Consider the following 24,758-nt stretch of genomic DNA (forward strand, 5'->3'; position numbering starts at 1 on the left):
TAATTATGGATAGGCCCTGAAAATTTGCAACTATATACATATGGAAGAAATTCAAATATGAAATACTTCAAAAAGTTCTTATTTGCATAGTCCACTTTTCAGCTAGTTCCCTTTTCACAAGTGTTTATACAGCTCCTGAAATTGTTGAGAAATGGGCTGTCTGTGGTTTTGACAGATGGCTAACTTGGCAAGCTTCAGCAATCTTCATTTTATCTTCCAACTACATAGAACCTTTCCAGTTTCCTGTGAGCAAGCCCTCAGCCTGTCTGTAGAAACTGCATGTTGAATTCACATCCCTGTAGAGTCTTGGTGGTTTCTTTGTATAGAAGCAAAATTCAGAAGTGAAAACATGGTGTAAAATAAATCTCTTCATGGAAATGCAAACCGTAGTGATCATGTTGTGTTGCATACATATTCTATATGCTTGTTATATGCAGGTTATCTGCTGATGTATGTATTTAATGTTTCTCAATTGTTATTTCGTTTTAATTACATAATAATAAAATGAAATATTCCTTTCTATGTTATATGGCTGGTCAAGGCTAGGTCTTCAAGAATTTGACTAATATGAGCTGGACAGTCCTTAAGTTAGTAAAAATAAGATTGACTTTTAAACACATGATTTGATTCAGTTGGCTATAGTTGATACCCCTTGTACTACTTGTGTAAGTTTTTTTTATTTGCATAACTTTTGATAGAGGCTTCCCTTGTACCTCTGCTGGCAAAGAATCCGCCTGCAATGCAGGAGATTCGACCCAGTTGGATTCCTGGGTTGGGAAGATCCCCTGGAGAAGGGAAAGGCTACCCAACTCCAGTATTGTTGCACTTCCCTTGTGGTTCAACTGGTAAAGAATCAGCCTGAAATGCGGGAGACCTGGGTTCGATCCCTGGGTTGGGAAGATCACAAGGAGAAGGCAAAGGCTATCCACTCCAGTATTCAGGCCTGGAGATTTCCGGGACTGTATAGTCCTTCAGGTTGCAAAAAGAGTTGGACACGTCTGAGCAACTTTTAGTTTCAAGTTTTGATAGCTAGAGTTCACCTCATTGTAAAGAGCAGTAATTTAGACTTGAAGAACAGCTATTGTCTGTATTCGTATTTATTTTATTGTACAGTCATTTACATCATACCCTTAGTGGAAAGAGATTATACTGAGAAAATGTTAAACAAGAGTGATGACAAAGATAGTAATGTCAATCCCAGGATTACTTGAAAATACAGATTTTCCTTTCGTATGGTTGAGTCGCCAAGTTAGAGTGTGGTTCAGATTTATTGTGTTTCAAATTCTATTTGAACTCAGTTACAGAGTTCTGAGTAAAGTTTCATACTTATCTTCTTATCTGCAATCTAGGTCTCTACTTTTCTCTAATTTATAAGATTTTAAGAAAAGGATTTGTGAACATTTGAAAAATTATACTTTAAGTAACAAGTGTTCACAATAAATTTATTTCCTTGTATATAATATATTTGTCATAAACAGAGTACTATTTTTACTTTAGCTGATTACGCTGCCTATATGTTGCAGGGAGGAGAGTTAATAGGGAAATGGTTATTGATTAATAGTACCACGTGATATTATTTTTAACAGAAATGAATTTTGGTGGTGTGGAAACTTATTTTTCAGGTTGAAGCTCTCAATAAACTAAAAACTTTAAATAGTTTAATCAAACTGAATGCAATGAAGCTAAATAGAGCCAAAGGGAAAGAAGCGATGCACACTTGTTTAAAACAGAATGCTTACCGTGAAGCGCTCTCTGATCTGCAGTCACCTCTGAACCCATGTGTTATCCTCTCAGAACTCTAGTAAGTGACCTTCTGTACTATGCTTGGTGAACTTCCCTTTAAATAGCACTGCAGGAGGGATTTTTGAGTGATTGCTTAGGGCAGCAGTGAAGACAGCTGTTGGTAATTGGAATATAATTAAAGAAGGAAACTCTTAAAAGTTCTCTAAAGTTATTCTCATGTTAATAGGATGTTTGCCTTCTAGCTAAATTTACCAGTGGGCTTAGTGGAAATTAATTTCCTTTCAGTTGTATGTAATTAAATTTGTTTTCTATATTACTGGTTTCTTAGAGTTGAAAGTCTTATGTAAGCAAAATGTTGGCAGCCATCATAGATTTTTTACTAATTAATTTTCCTTCAAAATGAAATTTTTGAATGAACTTAGCAAATGATTTCTTATTTTTACTTTTCCTGCAAAAGTAACAATGGGAAAGTAATAATTATGTTCAGTATATCAGGATTCAAAGTTGATCCTTCTTTAGGAAGTCACGAATGAACTCACAATCCAGTGTTATATTCTGATTGTTATTGTCCATGTATGATAACAGAAGTTAAAGAAGAATAAGGAAAGAAAAGGAGGAGCTTTAAATATAGTGGTGAGAAGGGCAAATCTGGATTTTCAGTTCAGCTCATTTGTCATCACTGCATGCTGACCAAGGCTAGTGTCAAAGTTGCTTTTCTGCTAAGAGGAAATGTTCTAGTTCTGTCTTCTGTAGACCTGAAGGGAACAGGTGAGGGGTTTTCCCAGGCCTACTATATCATGGCAACATTACACTCTTGCTATATGTTTTAATTGAAGTGGGCTAATTTTTCCCTTTCTTCCTTTCAGTGTTGAGAAGTGTAAATACATGGATTCCAAAATGAAACCTTTGTGGCTTGTGTACAACAACAAGGTGTTTGGTGAGGATTCAGTTGGAGTGATTTTTAAAAATGGTGATGGTATGTATTGAGTTCTTTACAGTGCCAAATTCCTTAGTAATTTTCATTTTTTGTCTGTTTGCTTTCTCTGAAAGGTGATGTGAAAATGTAGAACAAACACATGGTAGCCAATCGGTAGCTGTTAATGGTCGTTAAGTTGAATTTGACCTATCATAAACCCCCTTTTTTTCTCCTTTTAGAAAGTGATTTGTATAGCTTACTTACATGCATTGTTCTAATAAACCTTCCCTTTCCCCTACAAAACACAATGCTGTGTATTCCTTTGATTAAAAGCTTATCAAGTATAAGAGAATATTTTCAGTATGTTCATAGCTTTGTTTCAATGATAGCAATTTTTTTTTTCATTTATTTTTATTAGTTGGAGGCTAATTACTTTACATTATTGTAGTGGTTTTTGTCATACATTGACATGAATCAGCCATGGATTTACATGTATTCCCCATCCTGATCCCTGCTCCCACCTCCCTCTCTACCCGATCCCTCCGGGTCTTCCCAGTGCACCAGCCCCGAGCACTTGTCTCATGCCTCCAACCTGGGCTGGTGATCTGTTTCACCCTCAATGATAGCAATTTTTGATAATGCTGCCATAGTTTTATATTTTAATTAAAACATTTTACCCATATCTTATAAAAGAAATGCCTCTGAAGTAATCACACCAACCAGAAGGTAGTCATGATTGCCACCATTCATTAGTTTTGTGATTGCAGGCAAATCATGCTCTTCAGGTTCTTCCTGTCCATGAACATTATATCTTCTCTGTGTTGGGTCTGTTAAATGGAATTAAGTGAACCTAACTGTATGTGCTTGCAACTGTTTTTTAAAGAAATTTAAAATTCTGGGAAAAAATTAACAGAACAGTTATTTTCCAGTGTTTTTTTCCAACCAGTTAATTCTAGCTGAATTAGTTAATCTTAAGTTAATGTTATTAAGCATAAAGTATAAAGCACTTATATAAGGGCTTTTCCCCCTTAGATTTACGGCAGGATATGTTGACACTCCAAATGCTGCGCTTGATGGATTTACTCTGGAAAGAAGCTGGTCTGGACCTTCGGTAAGATTTCTAGTGAATTTCTTTTTATCTCATGTTGTATTCCTTCCATGACAAAGTTTCAAAAACTTCTTGTTGATTTCTTCCTGATATTATTATTGGTTGTTGTTCATAGTCATATCCATATAATTCTTTATAGTTTACAACAATTCCTCAATACATTATCTTACTGAAACCTCATCAAGTGTAAAACTACACTTGTGACAGCAAGAGTCACATCCCAATCTGCGGTTTTGGAGGTGGTCTCAGGAAAGATGCACTGGTGGTTGCGAGAGTGATAAGCCAGAGAAGGGCCTGCACCTCTTCTTTTTCAGCCTAGTAACCCTGATTCTTCTAACCTTCCTGAAAGGGAAGTCTTTAGGTGGACTTTCAGGATTTTTTGCTTGCCACCATTGTGAGGGGTAAACAGTGAGCAGAACAGGTTTATGATGATAAAGAAAAAGGAAACATAATGGATTTTTAAAGTTCAATTATTATAAATCTTTTATGATAAAGAGCAGATAATTGCAAACACTGTTGATATGTTTAATTATATAAAACTACAAGGTTCAAGTGTCAACAAACCAAAGTCAGACCTCACCCCAGGTGTTATATTCATAATGAACAGGACAGGGGGATAATAATTCTAAATATTAAAAGAGTTCATAAAAATAAATAAAAGGGAGAGGATGTGAAAAGGCCGTTCAAGTTATAAAATAAATAAGCTAATAATTATGCAAATATCATTAGTTCTAAGGTAGAAGTTCAAGTTGAAAGAACAATTAGATACCATTGATTTCTTACCAAAAATTTTGTTAAATGAAATACAGTCTGAAGCACTGTTGCAGTAACAGAAACAAAAATATTGCCATATGCCATTGTAAATTAATATAAACCTCTCTATCACTTATTTATACTCTATATCCAATATTTCCATAATTTAATTTAAAATTAAAAATGTGAAAAGAGATTCATGCACAAAGGTACTCATTCTTGCTTTATTTATAGTAAAAAAAAAAAGTGGGCCACCCTTTTCACCGTTTGCTCAATAGTATAATGGTTTAAAAAATGAGCTTTCACATATGACGGAACATCTCAGGTATTTAAAAGTATTGTTTATAGAAAATTGCTACCAGTTTGGGGAAAGTACTTTCTTCAAACATCAAATGAAACAAGTGAGATGCAAAAAATATTTTAATAGAATGATTTCAACAGATGCAAAAAATACTTTAATAGAATGATTTCAACCTTTTGAAAAACTTCCTGAAAAATGACACATATTTAAAAATGTTTACAGAAACTAAAATGGTATAATAGACATTACTTATGGGTCGTAGGTTTAAAGATGATACACTCCCCTCTGCCCTTGGCACACCTGGTTCTCTAGTTTTCTACAGTGTACTCCTTTTAAGGAGGGAAAAACATTAACCATATTTCATGATATAGGACCATGCAGTTAAAAAGATTTTTCCATGCTAGTTATTAATAACTTCATCTTTTACTTAATTCTTCGCTTTTTTAAACTGTGAGATATTTTAAACATGAAATATAGATGATAATTGACAATATTTTTGTGCTCTTAAGCCCAGATTTGTGTAACCATTTAATAGTTTAATGACAGATGTTAACATGTTTTCATGTTTACTTTTTTAAAAGAGGAATTAAATATGCAGATAAAATTGATGCATTTTTATGATCTTCTCCTCTCTCACAACTCAGGATTTACCATTCTAAACTGTAATACATGTATGTTTGTGTCTAACTATATATTATATATCCATTGAATGTTTTGAACTTCCAATAAATAACTCTTGTATCACATGTAATTTTTTGCAGTTTACTTTTATTACATGTTTTGAGATTTACCAAGTTTAATATGTAGAGTTCTAATTTGTTATTTTCACTTCTGTATTAATGTTTTGAGTAAATGCAAAAATTTATCCATTCCCCTATTAGTAGCTATTTGTGTTCATTTGAACCTAAAGTTTGTACACTTCTCTTTACTTACATTTGGAAGAGTTCTTTAGTTTATATAGCCAGAAGTGGAGTTGCTGGGTCATAAAGCACGTACACCTTCAGCCTTACCACTGTTGCCCATGTGGCTTCCAGAATGTTTATACCAGTGTCATGTTTCTCCCCAGAAATACCTCCTTGCCAGACTTGTTAGTTTTTTGCAAATCTAGTGGACATCACATGGTGTCTCCTAGACTTTTAACTGCCATTTCTTTGGTTGAATAATTTTTCAGTGTTTATAATTATTGTGTTTTCTCTCTGCTGTGAATTACCTAGGTTACTTTAAGGTTTATGCTTTTTGTATTATTTTTTAAAAATCCTTCTCTGTATAGTTATCTTAAAGATGCTGTCTTTTGTTTTCTGAATTTTAAACTTGACTTCTTTTCTGTCTCTCCAAAAGTTTAGTTCTAGTGTTGACTTCTTTGGGATTTAGGTTTTTTTGACTACTCTTCTTGAGTCCCTTTTGAGGCTAAAAATGTTCTATTTCTTCATTGTTTTTTAATTTATTACCATACTATTTCTAATATCTTCTTGTAATTTTACAACTTCTGCTATGTTTTTTTCTCCTTCTACATTTGTAAAATTTTTTTGTATGCAGTATTTTTTCCATATTAGTCTTTTCTAGATTAGTCTTAGAAGTTTGCATCTTAGTATTTTTAAAGAATGGGCTTCTTATATTTGTTTGTATCATTGATTTCTTTTTTTTTTTTTGTATCATTGATTTCATCTTTATAGTTTCCTTCCTTTTACTTGTGTTAATTCTGTTTCAGATTTTTTGAAACAATACATTGTATGTGTATGTGTTAGTCGCTCAGTCATGTACGACTCTTTGTGACCTCATGGACTTCAGTCTGCCAGGCTTCTCTGTCCATGGAATTCTCCAGGCAAGAATACTGGAGTGGATTGCCATTCCCTTCTCCAGAGGATCTTCCTGACCCAGGGATCGAACCCTGGTCTCCTGCATCGCGAGCAGATTCTTTACCATTTGAGCTAGAGGGACATTAATTTCTGTTTTTTGAAACCGTACATATATTTCTTCTAACTGTCTTAACTGTTTTCCCATCAATTTTTTCACCTAAGTTTTAAAATGTACTTGTTTGTGCTTTTTTATAATACATCACACTATATAGAATTTACTTCTAAATGTTTTATTATTTCCATTTTTATTTCTTCAAGTCCTGAACTAGTTTAAATTATTTGGACTCCCAAATTACTTTGAACTTTTTTGTTGTTGGTGTCTCTGTGATGTCTTAATTTTATTGTACCTGACTATTGTCAGATTTTGTGGTCTATGTAAGATCAATGTCATATTTCTTAAGATTATTTATGCATTACCATATGCCCAGTTTTTCTATCACATTGAGTGTGATATTCATTGATTGAAAATATTTCAGATGCTGTAGTTATTAACTGTAAGATCATAAACTGGTCTGTTATATCAAATTTGTTGATTATGCCCAGATCTCTATTCTTATTAAAGTTTTACTTGTTTGTCACTTCAGAGTTATTTTAAAACCTGCCCTTATAATTGGTATTTGTGAGTTTCTAGCTTGCAATTTTGTTAATTTTCTAATTGTGATTTTAATTTGCATTTTCCTAATGACTAATAATTTTGGCCAGATTTTCATGTGCTTGTCAGTCGTTTGTATATCTTATTTGGAGAAATACCTCTTCAAGTTTTGTTCTCATTGTTGAATTGAGTTATTATATTTGTCTTTTGAGTTATGAGTTCCTTATATATTTTGGATACTAGACTGCTAGTGAATACATTATTGGCAAATATTTTCTCCCATTCTGTGGGTTTGTTCACTTTCATGATAGTGTCCTTAGATGCACAAAATATTTACTTTGATGCAGTTCAGTTTATCTATTTTTTTCTTTAGCTTCTTGTGTTTTTGGTGTCAGGTCTGAGAAACCATTATCTAATCCATTGTCATGAAAATTTACACCTATGCTTTCTTCTGAAAATTTTAGTTTAACACTTACCTAGGAGGTCATTAATCCACTTTTAGTTAATTTTTTTGTATGGTACGTGGTAGGAGTCCAGTTTTGTTTTTGTGTGTGTGTTGGTATCTAGTTGTCGCAGCACCATTGTTGAAAAGATTGTTCTTTCTTCATTGAATTATCTTGGCACTTGTGTCAAACATGAATTGACTATAAATGTGAGGGAATTTTCCTAGAATCTAAATTCTATTTCATTGATCTATATATCTTATTTCTATGCATAGTCTTGATTAATTTGTAGTAAGCTTTGAAATTGGGAATTGTCTGCCTATGATTCCCTTGTAGGAGTTCTGTGGTTTCAGGTCTTTAATCCATTTTGAGTTTATTTTTGTATATGATGTTAGAAGATATTGTTTTCATTCTTTATATGTAACCATCCAGTTTTCCCAGTGACACTTACTGATGGGACTGTCTTTTTCTCAGTTGTATAGTTTTGCTTCCCTTGTCCTAGACGCGTTGTTGATCCATTGAATGAGTTTACTTTTGGACTCTCTGTTCTGTACCATTGATTTATGTGTCAGTTTTCGTGCTGGTTCATGTTGTTTTGATTATTGTAGCACATTCTGAAATCTAGGTATGTGATAAAATTTAGGATTATTCTTGTCCTTTGGAAAATGTCATGGTATTTGGTTCATTTAAATAATTTCTGTCTGTTTAAATATAGACTCTGGTGATTCATCATATTTTCCCCCTAAGTTTTAAATTTATTTTTGGCTGTGCTAAGTCTTAGTTGCTGCATGTGGGCTTTCTCCAGGTGTGGCGAGTGTGAGCCACTCTCCAGTTGTGACGCATGGGCTTCTCATTGTGGTGGTTTCTCACTGTGGAGCATGGGCTTCAGGGTACACGACCTTCAGTAGGGCTCTAAAGCCAAGGTACCTGGGCTTAGTTGGCCTATGGCATGTGGAATCTTCCCAGACCAGGGATTGAACCCATGTCCTTTGCATTGGCAGGTGGATTGTTAACCACTGGATCACTAACAAAATTCGATTCATCATTCTTATACTTCTCTTTTGTTCTTAGACATGGCTCCTTTTATTTCTTTGAACATACTTAATATAGGATTTTAATCTTGTGAACCTTGAAAATCAGTTTCTCTCCCTTGTTCTGGATTTTTTTGTTATTGTTGTTTGTTTATATCATGACTTCTGAACTAATTTTGTAAAGTTTGTGTTCTTTGTCATGCATGGTCACTGATTTCTCTGCTTGGTTAGTTTATTGGTCAGCTAATGATTAACCACAGATTTCCTTAAATACCTGGAATTCTTAAGTCTTCCAGTCTTTGCTGAGGTTTCTTTGTGCATGTTGAGAAATACCTTGAGAAGTCAGCCAGGTAATTTAGACCTGTGACCCCTAATTTGTGTAAGCCTCAAAGTTAGTAAGAAGTGAGTGCTAGGGCCTTCTCAATTCTTTTCTATCCCTTTGCACAACCCCAGAAATGCATACAACCATGCAGCTTCTAGATTCCTTTGGATGTGTTGTAGTCTTTCATATCCTTTATGAACATGTCATTCCACAGTTTTTCCTTTAAGTTTTTTGTCAAAGTTTTTCTTTATTGTTTGACCCAGCTATTATTTACCCTTAAGACAGCCTCAGTGTTAAACACCTTATTCCCGGTTATTTTTGAGAAACACCCTTAGCTAAAAGGCAGTTCACAGTAGGCAAGGTCTCAGTCAGATCAAAGAAACAGAATTGTTAGTGGGATCTTCTTGGAAATTGCAAGAGAGTTCAAAGAATAACAGTTATGTAGAAATGAGGCTTTGAAGGTGCTCCAACCCCTTTTTTCTCCCCTCTAGAGGCTACCAGGTTGCTGTAATCGCGGTGATTATGGGAGATTTGTTGCCATGTCTACTGAAGAAGTGGGAAGTAGATGGGATTAGAATAAGTAACAGTAAAACACACAACTGAGATTCGGCCATTTTCTTCAAGAAATACTCCCCAGATCAGTGCAAAGCATTTTTTTATTTCCAAATTACTGAAAAAGTTGATTCTTGACAATTTTTTGCCAGTGTTTCTTGTTGTTCTTATAGAAGAGGGGATTTTCAAAGGTCCTTAACTTCCTGGTTTTGCTTATATTACCTGGTTATAGAATTTGAAAATACAGATTGACAGCTACTTTCTTTAGAAATCTTGAAGATGTTATGCCATAGTATCCTGACCTCCGTTGTCATTTTCTGAAGTCTGCTGTCAATCTAAATAAGCTGTCTTTTTTTCATTCCCATTGCAGAAAAAAATTTTTCTTTGCCTTTTGTTTCTACAGTTTTACTATAATTTGTCTGTGTTTGGATTTCTTTTGATTTAGTTTTACTTGCCCGTTTTCACTGTATCTTTTTAAGAAAATCACATCTTTTAGTTTCTGCAGAATGAATCCATATTTTTCAACATTGCCATTTTCTTCATAATCTCTTGAAACTTTAATAGTTACATTTTGGCTTTTCCTTTTCTGTCCTACATGTCTTCTTAATATCTTTGCTATTTCTCTCCTTTTTATCTTTTTTGTAGTTTCTTTTATTCTGTCTTCCAGTTCATTAATTATCTCTTCAGTATTGTCTAATCTCTTGTGTATCAGTGTAGTGTGTTTGTTTTGATAACCATTTATTTAGGGGTTGTATTTGATTTGATTTTTGTATACCTCTTCTCCTGTTCATACTGTACTTTTTTCTTTTTATACTTTGTATTCCTTTTCATGTCTTTATCATCTTAGCATCTCTTTCATACTGTTTGTTCTCTCTTAGGGTATCACCTTTTCATTTATATGCTTAATCTTACTCATTTCCTTGTGTAGTCAATAATAGTTTTGAATTCATTATTGGTGAATATTGTGTTTTCTGTGAGGGTCCTTTGCTCCCTAGGCTGTGAAAGTTCCTCCCAAAATGAGTTTTGGTTTAGTTTGTGCTTTTGCCTAAGATCTTTATGCATGAGCAACCAGTTTTTATGTTAATTGTTTGCCTTCAGGCTCTCATACTTCATATTATATTTGAGTCTCATAAGGATATATAGGAAGGCTTGAGTTTTTTGCACTTTCATGAGTCTCTCCTTTTTTATTGCCCACCCCGGGCCCAGGGTAGACCTAAGGCAAACTCTCATGGCATATCCTGTCATCAGTGAGCAGACGTTTTCTAGTTCTCTTCATACGTTTGACAGCCCTTTTATAGCCCCAGCTTTGTGTAGGATTTCAAGTCCAGATCCTGCCTTTCATGGACTCAATGCCATGTCTCTTTTCTCGTGCACATTAAAATGTCAGCCAAGTCAGTAACTTCCTGAGCCACTCCTATGAATAATCTATATATCTGGAATGTAGAAGTCTCCTTTTCTTTCTTTATTTATTGTAACTTTTAAAAAAAATTTTTTTTTATTAGTTGGAGGTAATTGTAACTTTTAAAAAGCTTTTTTACTTTATTATTTTTTATGTGTTTTAGTATCTACAGCAACTTTGTCCATAAGGTTGCTAGCAACAGTTACACTTGTGGTTGACTTTATCCCTGCAAGATTAGGAGTATTTCTTTATTTCTTTTTAGGTTTAATTTATTAAAAACTTAAAACAGTTGATATTTATTGACTGAACAAGGTATTGTATTAGGTTCTTCACATGTGTAATGTCATGTAGTTTACAAGCAAATGAGAAAATTCCTTTTCATTCATGTCAATGTATGACAAAACCCACTGAAATGTTGTAAAGTGATTGGCCTCCAACTAATAAAATAATATTAAAAAAAAAAATAATAAAAAAAAATAAAATAAAATAAAATAAAAAAAAAAAGAAAGAAAATTCCTTTTCAGCAGATGAGAAAATTAAAGTTTAAGGGATTTTAAACAGTTTGTCAAAAGTTACAGAAATAGTAAGTGGTGGAGCTAGATCCAAATTGCGGTCTGTCAGACTCTAAACTTGATTTCAGTTGTTTTATTATTTGGCAGTCAGAAAAAATTATGGTAAGACTTACCTAGTAACTCTTCGTTTATAGAAGTATTCTGGTGGCCCAAGTATGTAATTGTTCATTGTTTTGTTTGTTTGTTTTTAAGAGTTCTTTAGTCTTTGAAATTTTCTATTGTAAACTTTTCCAATACTGTTGAGGTAGAGTAAACAATTTGCCATAGGTTTTGTTCCATAAATAGGACTTGTAGGTGTGATTGGAATACAGAAGTAAAATTATAGTACATCTAAAAGGGACCTTTGAGTATTGTCATTTTAAAAGATTTTTGCTTTTAAATTAGCAGAAATTTCTAATACATATGTGTAAAAGTAGAACAGATAGATTTGAATAGGTAGCAAATTTTTGGTCAATAACTTAGTCATAAGAAATATTATGTATGGAGAATGAAATGGCAACCCACTCCAGTATTCTTGCCTGGAAAATCCCATGGAACAAGGATCCTGGTAGGCTACAGTCCATGGGGTCACAAAGAGTCTGATAGAACTGAGCAACTTCACTTCACTTCACTTCCAGTGTAAAGGCCTATGACTAGTTAGCATTTTGCTGGAGATGGTATTTGGTAGACAAAAGACCTAGATGAGGTGACTTCAAATGCTAAGGATAAAAGTCTGAGGGTGCTAGTAAAGTTTCCAAGGGTAACCACTGGTTGCACAAGAAGCTTCACTCCACTGAGCCCTGCTGGTGGTTCTCTGTCCCTTGAGGAGTCACTTGGGCTGGGCAGACAGGTTGAAACCTTGGGTCTGCCACAGATTTCCCCCCTCTCCCAGGAAGCAACTGCAATCGGTACAGTCCTATTCATATGTTGGTTTTCCAAAATTTTTTTAAATAACCAATAATTTGTTCTTTAAAATTCTACAGTCCATGGGGTTACAGTCCATGCAGGCTACAATCCATGGGGTCGCAGAGTCAGACACAACTGAATGACTAAGCACAGCACAGTGCTTAGTGTGTGACTTAGCACACAGGTTGCAACAAATTCTGATACTGAATACTGGCAGCTTCATGCTAGAGATTGCGAAGTAGATGGGCAGACCCAAGTTTCTGAATAAAAAAAACTTACTGAATTTCAGTATTCTTGTGGGACTATCACAGTCAATAAATAAAAATATCAAAAAAAAAAGAGAAAAATATTATGTAGATAAGAGGGGAATGGGTGATTGTAAGAAATTATTCCCGAGGAGCACAAACTCAGAGGGGTCTGACCTACCTTTTTTCTTTTTCCTTCTTTTTTTTATGACCGCTTTTATGCTGTAGGTACACAATGATTTAATTACCTACAGCACCTAAAATATTTGCTATCTGGTTCAGTTCAGTAAAAGTTTGTTAATTATTCTTATAAAGGAAACCCCAATGAAAATGATTTTACTTGATTTGTGTTATGCCCGATGTCTGAATCCCCGAGCGGGAAGAGAGAAGGCTTCCAAGACAATGCAACTCGCAAAAAAAGGGAAGTTTATTGCTGACTCGAGTCAGGGCTTACTGCCGCAACCAACGCAGTGGTGCAGGGTCAGAAAAGCGCTGAGCCCGAGCTGTTACCCAATTTATAAGGTGTGCATAAGCAGTTGGTAGCTGGCTTAAGCGGATTGGTTACATGTTTGCAAAGTAATCTTACTGGCTCAAACCTTCTCGGCTTTTTTCAAACTTGGGCATTCGTGGGCTTTTCAGCTTTCCCCTGATAGGTTCCCTTTTTCTTACTGGGCGCATATTGATTGGCTGGCTCCAGGTGGCCCGATAATCATGTTACCCTGGAAAACCAGGCCTACTCCTAATCTAGGCTGCCTGTCATGGCGCAGCATCACAATTGGTCCATAAAAAATGGAGAAAACTTTTCAAGCTTTGGCTGGTAACTTGTCACTTGTTTCCAAGGTCAGTACGTAAAGCATCACAGGGCTCTTATACTAAAGTAGAACAGATTCTAGTCATATTATGAGTCTTTTTAATTACAAAAGGCTGAGCTAAAGACTATCTTTAGTTTAATCAGACTAATTGAAAGCCACAACTAAGTTCTTTTCTCCTAGTTTTTTGTTTTGGCCATTCCATTTAACTGTAAAGCACAGTTAGCGTCAAAGGAAGTTCATTGTGACATCATGCAAAGGCAGGCAGCCACTTGTGGGAGTGCTAGAAATAAACTTGATATCTGTCTCAGGGGAAACAATGTGTGTCTAACAAGAAAAAGGATCTTGTCTGTTCAGTGAGATTTTTGCTGACTTTTTGTACTCTGTCATGCTAGTGTATGCTCCTCCGTTCTTTGTCGAGAGAGACAGAGACAGAGACAGAGACAGAGACAGACTTTGGCGCCTCTTTTTATATGTTTTTTTGTTCCCCCTGGGCCTGTCCTATGCAAATTGGACTTAGGCATGTGCGATGTTCTACCCGAAGTCCTTACTCCGGTCCTCGGACCTTCCTTTGCCCTTCCTCTGCTCCATTTTCGTGGGCGTTTCCCCTCCCCGGCATTCAGCCACCGTATTTTGGACTCCTTTTCTGTATTCTAACTACCTAACACTCTAACCCCATGTTTTAAAAAATATGCAGGATTTTAATTCTTTTGAGTTTATTTTCAAACCAATAGCTGTTTTTTTCAGCAAACTTTTTTTTTTTTTAACTGTTTCTATAAATATACATGCCCCAGTGTTCGTGTTGTGTTTGTGTTTCTTTTGGCCAGCTGTTGCAGGTTAAACTGGTTCATGTAGCACACACTATTTTTTTTTTTTTAATAATTTTATTTATTAATTAATTTTGGCCCTGCTGGGTCTTCATGCTGTGCTGACTTTTGTTTTCTTTTTTTTTCCCTGGCTTTTCTTTAGTTGCGATGAAAGGTGGCTATTCTCTAGCTGTGGTAGAATGGGCTTCTCATTCCAGTGGCTTCTCTTCTTGTGGACCATGGTCTTTAGGGTGCATGGACTTCAGTAGCAGCACATGGGCTCAGTAGTTTTGGCTCCCAGACTCTAGAGCAAGGGCTCAATAGTTGTGGCCAACGGGCTTAGTTGGTCCGTGGTATGTGGGATTGTCCCAGATGAGGGATTGGCAGGCAGATTCTTTACCACTGAGCCTCTAGCGAAGTTAGAGGCATTTAAGTTCAATGTCAAATCTTCAGATACCTTCTACACATTACTCTTTTGATCAGACTATTTTAGCTCCTGCAAAAGTGCTACATTAGGATGAATTAAAGTACCTATTTTTCATTTTTTTCTGATGTCTCAAAATCCTCTTGATAGCTTTGCTGCCAAATTAGAACGTTTGTAAGCCATCAGTATTAGAACACTGACCACCAGTCATCAAATAGGTACTGAATTTTGGAGAGTTGTCTTCATTGTGACTTTATATCTGAGTTGTACTAATGGGGGTTTACTTCCCTTTTAAGAGAGCTATACAGCAGTTCTAATGACACTGGTATCTGTAGTTAGAAAGATGAAGGAAGAAGATGGAAGCTATGCAAGCCTTAGGTAAAAGAATTATACTTGCCTCCTCTTGAGGCAATGGGCTAAAGTACCACCAAGACTTGGGTCAGCCAAGTCAGAGTCAAGAGTCAAGGCCAGAGAAGACTTTCTACATACCCATTCAGAGTAGGGTGATGGGGCTGCCAGCTCTGCTACTGTATAATTTATCTCATTTTACAATTCTTGCTGTAATGGAAAGATAACAAATTGCGCCTTGGGTCAGAGAATCTGAGAAAGGAAGATAAACTTACTAAGTGTTGTCATGGTCTTAATGAGAAGTTGAGTGCAAAAGGGGCCCCCATAAGGTAGTCAGGGCTCCAGAAGTTTGTTTGACTTCTGTCAAACTGTCTTTATGACAAGAATGTTTTTTCCTACCCATTGTGAGCATTTTATCCTCAAGACACTAAATGCTTTCATCAGTGTCTGCCTTTGAAGAGGAAGTTGTTGGACTTTTGTACAGTTTGGCTGCAAGTAGGGTAGGAGATGTCCGAAAGTGAGCCAAAGTGCACTTTACCGGACCATGTTTACCTCACATGTGCTGTGTCATGATAAGGATGGGGAGATTGGTAAGAACTGTCATGCTCCATGGCTGCCTTTTCTAGTGAAGGGTAAACTTAAAAAAAAAAATCAATCAATAATGCAGATGTAAAAGCAGGCTATTTGTATATCAGGCTGTCAGCATGTAGTTTCACAATTTTGCTCCCAACCATATTTTGTTAGAACTAGGAAAGAGCTTAAAGAGCCATAACACTGAATTGTTGGTTAGAAGGAAATTCAAAAACTTTTAAATGAAACTCTCCTCTTTTTTCTGATTATTACTCACACTAACATACTCATTCCCCCAACACACACACACACACATTTTTTTTTTCCTCTTTGGTAAAACCCTTACATTACAGATAAAGCTCTACCTGGTCTTTCCAACACTGACCATTTCCTCTCCTCACCTGGCTTTTATGCTCTACCTTGTACTTGCCTCTGTCCATCGTCCTCCTCATAGAGCTCTTTTTTAGTCCTTGACATGTTCTAGTGGCACTTCTCATCCACCCAACAGTCATATGCACATTATAGGTTTGTGGTTTATCTGATCAGTGAGAACAGGGACCTTTTTTTTTTTTTTTGCCCCTTTTTTGTATCACCAGCAGCTAACACAATGATTGACATATAGCTGCACTTGTACGTACTGAATCAGTGAATTCTATACATTGCATTTTCTGTAGACACCAGCCTTATATTTGAAATTTACAAGGTAGATTATTCCATTTTGTATTTGTTCTAGTGATAGTACGGTTTTTAGAAAACCAAAGAAAATGTTAACAACCAAAATGAGAGGATAATACTAATATGTAAAGAATTCACATAAATCTCTAAGAAAAATGTTTAAAACTCTAATAAATAGACCAAATATCTGATTAACTAATTCACAAAAGAAACTCTACTTGAAATGTCTAAAAGAGACCTGAGAAAAATGTTTATTTTTACGAGGGATCATATTTAAGCAAAATGCTACATATCAATTTAGCTAAAATTATTTTGTACAGGAAGCAGCCTGAGAGACCTCTTATATAGTCAGTGACTCTGTAGGCTGTATCAGGTTAAAAAGATCGTTTTAGAGCCACTAGACCTAATTTTAAGTCTTGGATCTTCTACTTAAATGGATAACTTTCTTGCAAATTTAGTTTACATTTTGCTTGTAAAATTGATAAGTAAGGAATTCACCTTACTTTTAGGAATTTTCTTGTTAAATTGGTTTAATTCATTCAGAAATACTTATTGAGTGCCTGCTTTGTAAACACTCTCAGGTCCTGAAGGTACACATTGAACAAATTATCCCTGTCTGATAAAATTTATATCCAAATGGTAGAGACAGACAATAAACAAACATATAAAAAAATGTACAGGATATTGGAGTGTTGAGGGCTATCGAGGAAAACAAAGCAGGAAAGAGATGGCAGGTAGTTTATTGTTATAAGACGATTCGGGAATTCTTTACTGAGACGGTGCCATCTCAGGAAAGATTTCTAAGTGATAAAGGAATAAGCCATGTAGATGTCTTGGGGAAGAATGTTCCAGGCAGAGAAAATAACACAGATAAAGGAATGAAAGAGTGTTGTATCTGATATGTATGAGGAGTAGCAAGGGAGCCAGTATAGTAAAAACAGGTGAACAAGGGAAAGATACTAAGAGAGGGGAAGCAGGACTAGACTGGAGGTCTTGGGAGTTCCAACAGCACGTTGGCTTACACTCAGGTGGAAATCCATTGCCGAACATTGCAGTCAGGGAAGCGATATGAATGCTTGTTTGTTTTTTAAAATCTTTTGGCCACAAAGTGCAGCATGTGGGATATTGGTTCCCTGACCAGGGATCAAACCCACACCCCCTGAATTGGCAGGATGGAGTCTTAACCACCGGTCTGCCAGAGAAGTCCTATGAATGTATTTTAAATGGAGGTGCAGTGGTAAAGAATTTCTCCTGCCAATGCAGGGATATGCAAGGAACGTGGGTTCAATCCCTGGGTCGGGAAGATCACCTGTGGGAGGAAACAGCAACCCACTCCAGTATTCTTGCCTTGACAGAGGAGGCTGGCGGGCTACAGTCCATGGGGTTGCAAAGAGTTGGACACGACTGAGCATACAGCATATATTGCTGTTGCCTTTAGGACAGACTATAGTGTGGAATCAGGGAGACTAGTAAGGAAAGTTAAGTAATTGAATAGGGGTGGTGGTGACCTGAACTAGGGTGGTAGCTTAAGGAAGGGTGTAGAGAAAGAACTTCTTAGACTGTATGCATTTTCAAGATAGGTGAATACTGGGAATGGGAGGAAGAATCATAGATTACCTTAAGTCTGTGGGCTTGAACATTGGAAGGATGGGTTGCTGTTAACCAAGGTAATGTGTAAAGTGCTTAGCCTGCAGTTTGGCACCTACATGCTCTGTAAAGGGTGATTCTCTTCTCCAAAATTTAGGGTAAAAATGAAAGTCTTTTCTTTTATCTAATATGCTTCTGTCTACCTGCATAAATGAGTAGAATATTGCACCAGAATAATCAGGTAATACATTGTCCATTTAGCTGGCACTTTGGAGTTCGATAAAGTACTCTGTTGGCCAAGATATTTATACTCTAAGTGAAAGTGGAACTGTTATCTCTTTATATGACTGATACAATAGTGACAAGGGTATCAATAGTAATAAAACTTTTTGAAAAATTCAAAGAAAAAAATAACTGTCAATCTTGCATTTTATGAATGCATAGACCTGTGACCCTCTATATCCCTTTTCTTCTTTTCAGGATGCTACCTTACGGCTGCTTAGCAACAGGAGACCGCTCTGGCCTCATTGAAGTTGTGAGCACCTCTGAAACAATTGCTGACATTCAGCTGAACAGTAGCAATGTTGCTGCAGCAGCAGCATTCAACAAAGATGCCCTTCTGAACTGGCTTAAAGAATACAATTCTGGGTTCGTGTATTTTTGTTTGTCATTCTTCTGAACAAACTGTCAAACAAAGAACTATTCTCTCAGCTAGACTCATCAGTGTCCTAGAGGAAATATTAGTATTATCTATTGCTTTATTTCTGGTTAGATCAAAATGACAAACAGGCCTTCCTAGAGTCTAACAGAAGATTAGCATTGAATTCTACTTCATCTAGATCAAATTTCAGAGCCGAGCAGTAGTTTAACAAACCTAAGAGTTTTAAGTATTTAACAAGTAACATATAACTTTTAAAGTGCATGAACTTCTGTAATTATGGGAATCTATGAACCTAAGTAAATTTTAAGTAGATTTGTACAGTAGAAGTAAAGGAGCTTGTCAAGTGGTCTCTCCAAACTAAAAAATACAGTACTAGGAATTGTGTTGTGCTGTGTGTGCTTAGTCACTCACTTGTGTCCAACTCTTTGTGACCCCAGAGAACTGCCAGGCTCCTCTGTTCATGAGATGCTCCAGGCAAGAATAGTGGAGTGGGTTGCCATTCCCTCCTCCAGGGGATCTTCCCAGCCCAGGAATCAAACCCAGGTCTCCCGAATTGCAGGCAGATGCTTTTACCACCTAAGTCACCAGGGAAGCCCAGGAATTGTGTTATTTGTGGTTATTGTGTTGGACAAGCCCTAATACATAGGAAATTAAAGAATTTTCAATGAGAAGGAAACACTAAAAGTATTACTGGCTTAAGACTTTGAAGTCAGACTTAAATGTTTATCATTGGGAAAATCCAAGAGCTTGTATATGAGAATTAGTTTTCGGATTCTGATTTAGGGCCTTGTTCCTAAAGGGTCTATATTAGTTGCTTCTGATTTACATCAGTGACTTAAATGATTGGATCATCAATACTTAACTCTTAAATATGCATTTTAGTCTTTGTTCAAAACTACAAAAGTGTTCCACAGCCCAGTATCATCCAGCAAAGCTGATGGTCTCCTCTCATTACTATTCATATGAACCTACCCCCCATCCCTACTGAAACATGAGCCCCAGGACACAGCAGTTTAAATAGTTGATTTCTAGTTATCTGGTATCTGAGCCAGCCTGCTGACTCCTCTCTGCCCTGCTCCTCTGAAAGGAAATAGAAATGTGGATTGGCTCCATCCCTTGCCTTTGGAGACTAAAATCTTTTCTTCTGTTTTTTTCCTCTCCTTCAGGGATGACCTGGACCGAGCTATTGAGGAGTTTACCCTATCCTGTGCCGGCTACTGTGTAGCTTCTTATGTCCTTGGGATTGGTGACAGACATAGTGATAACATCATGGTCAAAAAAACTGGCCAGGTAAGCAGCTTGCCAGAGTCTGCCAAGGACCTCAGTGATGCTGTTATGTGCAGCACAATCTCTTTTGAAACTCAGATTCTTTATGATTCTGAGTCATGTCTTTGTCTTTTCTTTTATTTCCCACCCCTTGTTTCGTATACCATCTGCTTCATATATTGGATTGTTTGCTTTAAGTTAGGTAATCAACATTGATTTAAATGCTTAATAATTATTGAGGTTATTTATAAGTGACCTATTCCTTCAATATAAGAAATTGTATTTGGGGGACACAGGTACCTGCGAATAGAAGAATCAGGTATTATGTAGGGTGTAAAGAAAGAAAAGATTAAGAAAAGAAAAAATTAAGACAAATCCCACTTTATTTTTTTTTTAGAATATCAAATATAGTCATCTGTGGGAGTAAGGAGAAATGGAGTGTGAGTAATCTCATTTTGGGTAGCTTAGGAACTACACCAGGTTATTTATTATAAAGAAACTCTTAGTTTTGAAGTAAAAGACTTCTAAATATTCAGAGTGACTTTTATTTATAAATCTTTTAAGCAAAGACAGATAAAATAATTTGAGATATTTTTCAGTTTAGCCATAATTCCCTGACACTAGAGGAATTACAGAATAAAAATCTCTGCGTCACTATGTGAACTCTGACTCTCAGAGGGACTCAGAGTTTTATACCTCCTTAGCCATCTGAGTAGTTCTGGCTTTGAGAGATGAACCTTGTGTTCACACTTAAAAGAATCCCCTCAGACTTCTGGTTAATCAGATTGAAACACATGTTTTTCTCCTTTCTTCACTCCCTTCTATTAAGATATTAAAGAACAAGAAATATGTAGGGTCACAAATCAAACCTCAGTAAATTTCAGAAAATTGAAATCATGTCAAGCATCTTCTCCAACCACAACGCTATGAGACTAGATATCAATTACAAGAAAAAAACTGTAAGAAGCACAAGGACATGGAGATTAAACAACACATTTCTAGATAACCGACAGGTTACTGACGAAATCAAAAGGGAAATAAGAAAATTTTTAGAAACAAATGACAAGGAAACCACAACAACTCAAAGCAGCAAAAGCAGTTCTAAGAGGGAAGTTTATAGCAATACGATCCTACCTCAACAGACAAGAAACATATCGAACAGACAAACCTAAACTTTGCACCTAAAACAACTGGGAAAAAAAGAAGCAAAAATAACCCCAAATTAGTAGAAGGAAAGAAATCATAAAGATCCAAGCAGAAATAGAAATGAAAGAAACAGTAGTAAAGATTAATAAAACTAAAAGGTGGTTCTTTGAGAAGATAAACAATATTGAGAAACCCTTAACCAGACTTATCAATAAAAAAGAGAAGGATCAAATCAGCAAAATTGAAATGAAAAAGGAGAGGTTATGGCAGACAATGCATAAATACAAAGAATTATAAGAAATTATTATGAACAACTATGTGGCAATAAAATAGATAACCTGGAAGAAATGGACAGGTTCTTAAAACGTTCAATTTTCCGTGACTGAGCCAGGAAGAAATAGAAATTATGAGCAACCCAGTTACAAGCACTGAAATTGAAGCTGTGATCAAAAATGTCCCAAAATGCAAAAGCCCAGGACCAGATGGCTTCACAGAAGAATTCTATCAATCATTTAGAGAAAAGCTAATGCCTATCCTTCTAAAACTCTCATAAAATTGCAGGGGAAGGAACACTTCCAAAGTCATTCCACGAGGACACCATCACCCTGATACCAAAAGCAAACAAAGGCAAAACAAAAAAGAAAACTACAGGCCAACATCACTGATGAACACAGATGCAAAAGTCCTCAACAAAATTTTAACAAACAGAATTCAGCAACACATCAAAAAGCTCAAACACCATGATCATGTTGGGTTTATTCCAGGGATGCAAGGATTCTTCAACATATGCAAATCAATGAATATGATACACCATGTTAACAAATTGAAAGAGAAAAACCATATAATCATCTCAGTAGATGCAGAAAAAGCCTTGGACAAAATTCAGGACCCTTTATGATTTAAACTCTTCAAACAATGGGCATAGAAGGAACCTTCCTCAACAAAGTTAAGGCCATATGTGATAAGCAAACATTTTTCTTAGTGGTGAAATACTGAAAGCATCCCCCAATGATCAGGAACGAGACAAAGGTGTCTACTTTCATCTCTGTTATTTAACATAGTTCTGGAAGTCCTAGCTACAGCAGTCAGAAAAGAGAAAGAAATAAAAGGAGTTCAGATTGGAAAAGAAGAAGTAAAGCTCTCACTGTTTGCAGATGACATGATACTGTACATAGAACCCTAAAGATAGTATAAGAAAATTACTAGAACTAATCAGTGAACTTAGCAAAATTGCAGGATACAAAATCAGTACACAGAAGTCACTTGGATTTCTATATATTAACAATGAAAATTCCGAAATTGAAATTAAGGATTCAATCCAATTCACCATTACAACAAAAAGAATTAAATATCTAGGAATAAACTTACCTAAGGAGACGAAAGAACTGTATACAGAAATGACAATTTCCAAAATATACAAGCAGTTCAAAGAACTCAATACCAGGACAACAAACAACCCAATCAAAAAGTGGGACAAAGACCTAAACAGAAACATTTCTCCAAAGAAGACATACAGATGGCTAACAAGCACATGAAAAGATGCTCAGCATTGCTCATTATTAGAGAAATGCAAATCAAAACTATACTGAGATATCACCTAACACCAGTCAGAATGACCCTCATCCAGAAATCTACAAACAATAAATGCTGGAAAGGGTGTGGAGAAAAGGGAACATTCTTGCACTGTTGGTGGGAATGTAAATAGATACAGCCACTATGGAAGTTGGTATGGAGATTACTTAAAAGTACTAGGAATAAAACCACCATATGACCTAGCAATCGCACTCCTAGGTATATACACTGAGGAAACCATAATTGAAAGAGACACATGTATCCCATTGTTCATTGCAGTGCTATTTACAATAGCTAGAACATGGAAGCAATCTAGATGTAGTAGCATCTAGATTGTAGTGGTGAGGGAACTGGTGGGGCAAGGATGTACTCTCTTTTGGTTTGGTTTTGTGTGTAAAACTGTTTGACTTTTTAAAATCAGACATGTTTATGATATGCATGTATTTCTCTTTTTTAAGATTCATCTTTCCCACTGGGTATATGCAGTTTAATATCAGGGTTATTGTTAAGTATAAAAGACCTATGGATATAAGAAGCACTGTTTTCCCAAATGATCCAAGAGTCTATGAAAAGGGAGAATGGGTCTGTTGACTTTGGATGTAGTACTTCAGGATCTAAGACTGCTGAGACCTTGCCTTTTTATTCAGAACCCACCGAAAAAAAGGCGGGGGTGGAAATTAAATCCCATTTGTTTTTCAGCTCTTCCACATTGACTTTGGACATATTCTTGGAAATTTCAAGTCCAAATTTGGCATTAAAAGGGAGCGAGTGCCTTTTATTCTTACTTATGATTTCATTCATGTGATTCAACAAGGAAAAACAGGAAACACAGAAAAATTTGGCCGGTGAGTGTTGTCCTTGTGTCAAAGTAAACACATCTACTGTTTTCTCGTATGACCAGTTAGGCTAGCATTTCTTAGCTGAGAGATATTTAATCGGGGAGATAAATATCCTGCTAACAGGAGGTTTTGGGGAATTTGCCTGTGAGATCCATGTTCTGATTTAGAGAAGAATGAAAAATAATGCTAGGAATTTGAGATAAATTACTGTTTTATTCCAATAGAATACTGCCTTTTACCTGCATTGGAAAATTCTCTGAAACTGTTAAGACATTTGAAATGCTGAAAGGGACTGGCATTTTGCTGTCATTCAATGTGAAGTATGATAAGAGAGTCAGGGTTCACAGAAAGACTTTGTAATCTCAGATCTATTCTTTGCTGTTTGATGTTTCCAAACACTTTATTTATCATCTCATCTTTGCTTCTTCATTTTCAATGGTGACAAAAATAATTAAGCTTCAGGGGTGTTTTGATAATGAGAGATATGTTATATGATGTGACCGACTCTTATGATAGGCTTAACAAATGATTTCTAGTATTATTTCCAGATCTGCCTGGGCTTCTGCAGAATATATCTCTGGATCCAGTTTTTTCTTTGGCAATATTAGTGAGAAAGGATTGGGTGGTCCTCTTGAATGACCATCTTGAAGAGGAAAGAGAAGGAAGGGAAGCTACATTATTTGGGGGGACATTAAAGAAATTACATCTCTGGAGTCAGACCACAAATCTAGAATGTAGAAATATGGTTAGAAATCCTTATGGGGTATAATTGCCACTTTTTTACAATTTTTTATGTCTTACAGAATAAAGAAGTATAGATTTAGTGTGATGTTACCTTTTATATATTTCTGTTTTGTTTTGTTTCTGGAAAAGATATATGGGGTGTTAGAGAGCTTGATTTATTGTATGTAAATTTCAGTCCTGGGACAAGTTTCAAAGAAGTAAAAATTCCAACTTGTATGGAAAGTCTAGCTATATCTCTTATTTTCATTCATGAAATATGCTATTTCCATTCTGATATCATACTCTTGTGATTTGCTTGCATCAACTGAAGGTTCCGCCAATGTTGTGAGGATGCATATCTGATTTTACGCCGGCATGGGAATCTCTTCATCACGCTCTTTGCACTGATGTTGACTGCAGGGCTTCCTGAGCTCACCTCAGTCAAGGATATACAGTATCTTAAGGTATAAACCTCTTTCTTTTGTAATTTGGGCCTTGTAAACATAGAACTCAGTTCTAACTATCTACCTGTTTCATCCAGACGTTCAAAGGAAATGGAATAAAATCATTTACCCTTGAGTGGTGGTAGCAAGAAGCTAAATAGTTGTCTTGCA

At 35.9% G+C, this 24,758-nt stretch overlaps 1 protein-coding gene across 1 annotated transcript in view; it reads left to right on the top strand.

Annotated features, from left to right (window-relative positions):
* The window catches only part of PIK3CB (phosphatidylinositol-4,5-bisphosphate 3-kinase catalytic subunit beta), a 187,454-nt gene that overhangs the window by 157,927 nt on the left and 4,769 nt on the right, over positions 1-24,758 (top strand). The window contains exons 17-23 of the mRNA XM_065942782.1: positions 1,623-1,801; positions 2,610-2,719; positions 3,692-3,770; positions 18,418-18,585; positions 19,765-19,888; positions 23,282-23,427; positions 24,476-24,608. Coding sequence (XP_065798854.1) covers positions 1,623-1,801; positions 2,610-2,719; positions 3,692-3,770; positions 18,418-18,585; positions 19,765-19,888; positions 23,282-23,427; positions 24,476-24,608 — 939 coding nt within the window. The remainder of the gene's footprint in view (positions 1-1,622; positions 1,802-2,609; positions 2,720-3,691; positions 3,771-18,417; positions 18,586-19,764; positions 19,889-23,281; positions 23,428-24,475; positions 24,609-24,758) is intronic.

The sequence above is a fragment of the Muntiacus reevesi genome, chromosome 8, assembly GCF_963930625.1.
Source record: "Muntiacus reevesi chromosome 8, mMunRee1.1, whole genome shotgun sequence".
NCBI lineage: Eukaryota > Metazoa > Chordata > Mammalia > Artiodactyla > Cervidae > Muntiacus > Muntiacus reevesi.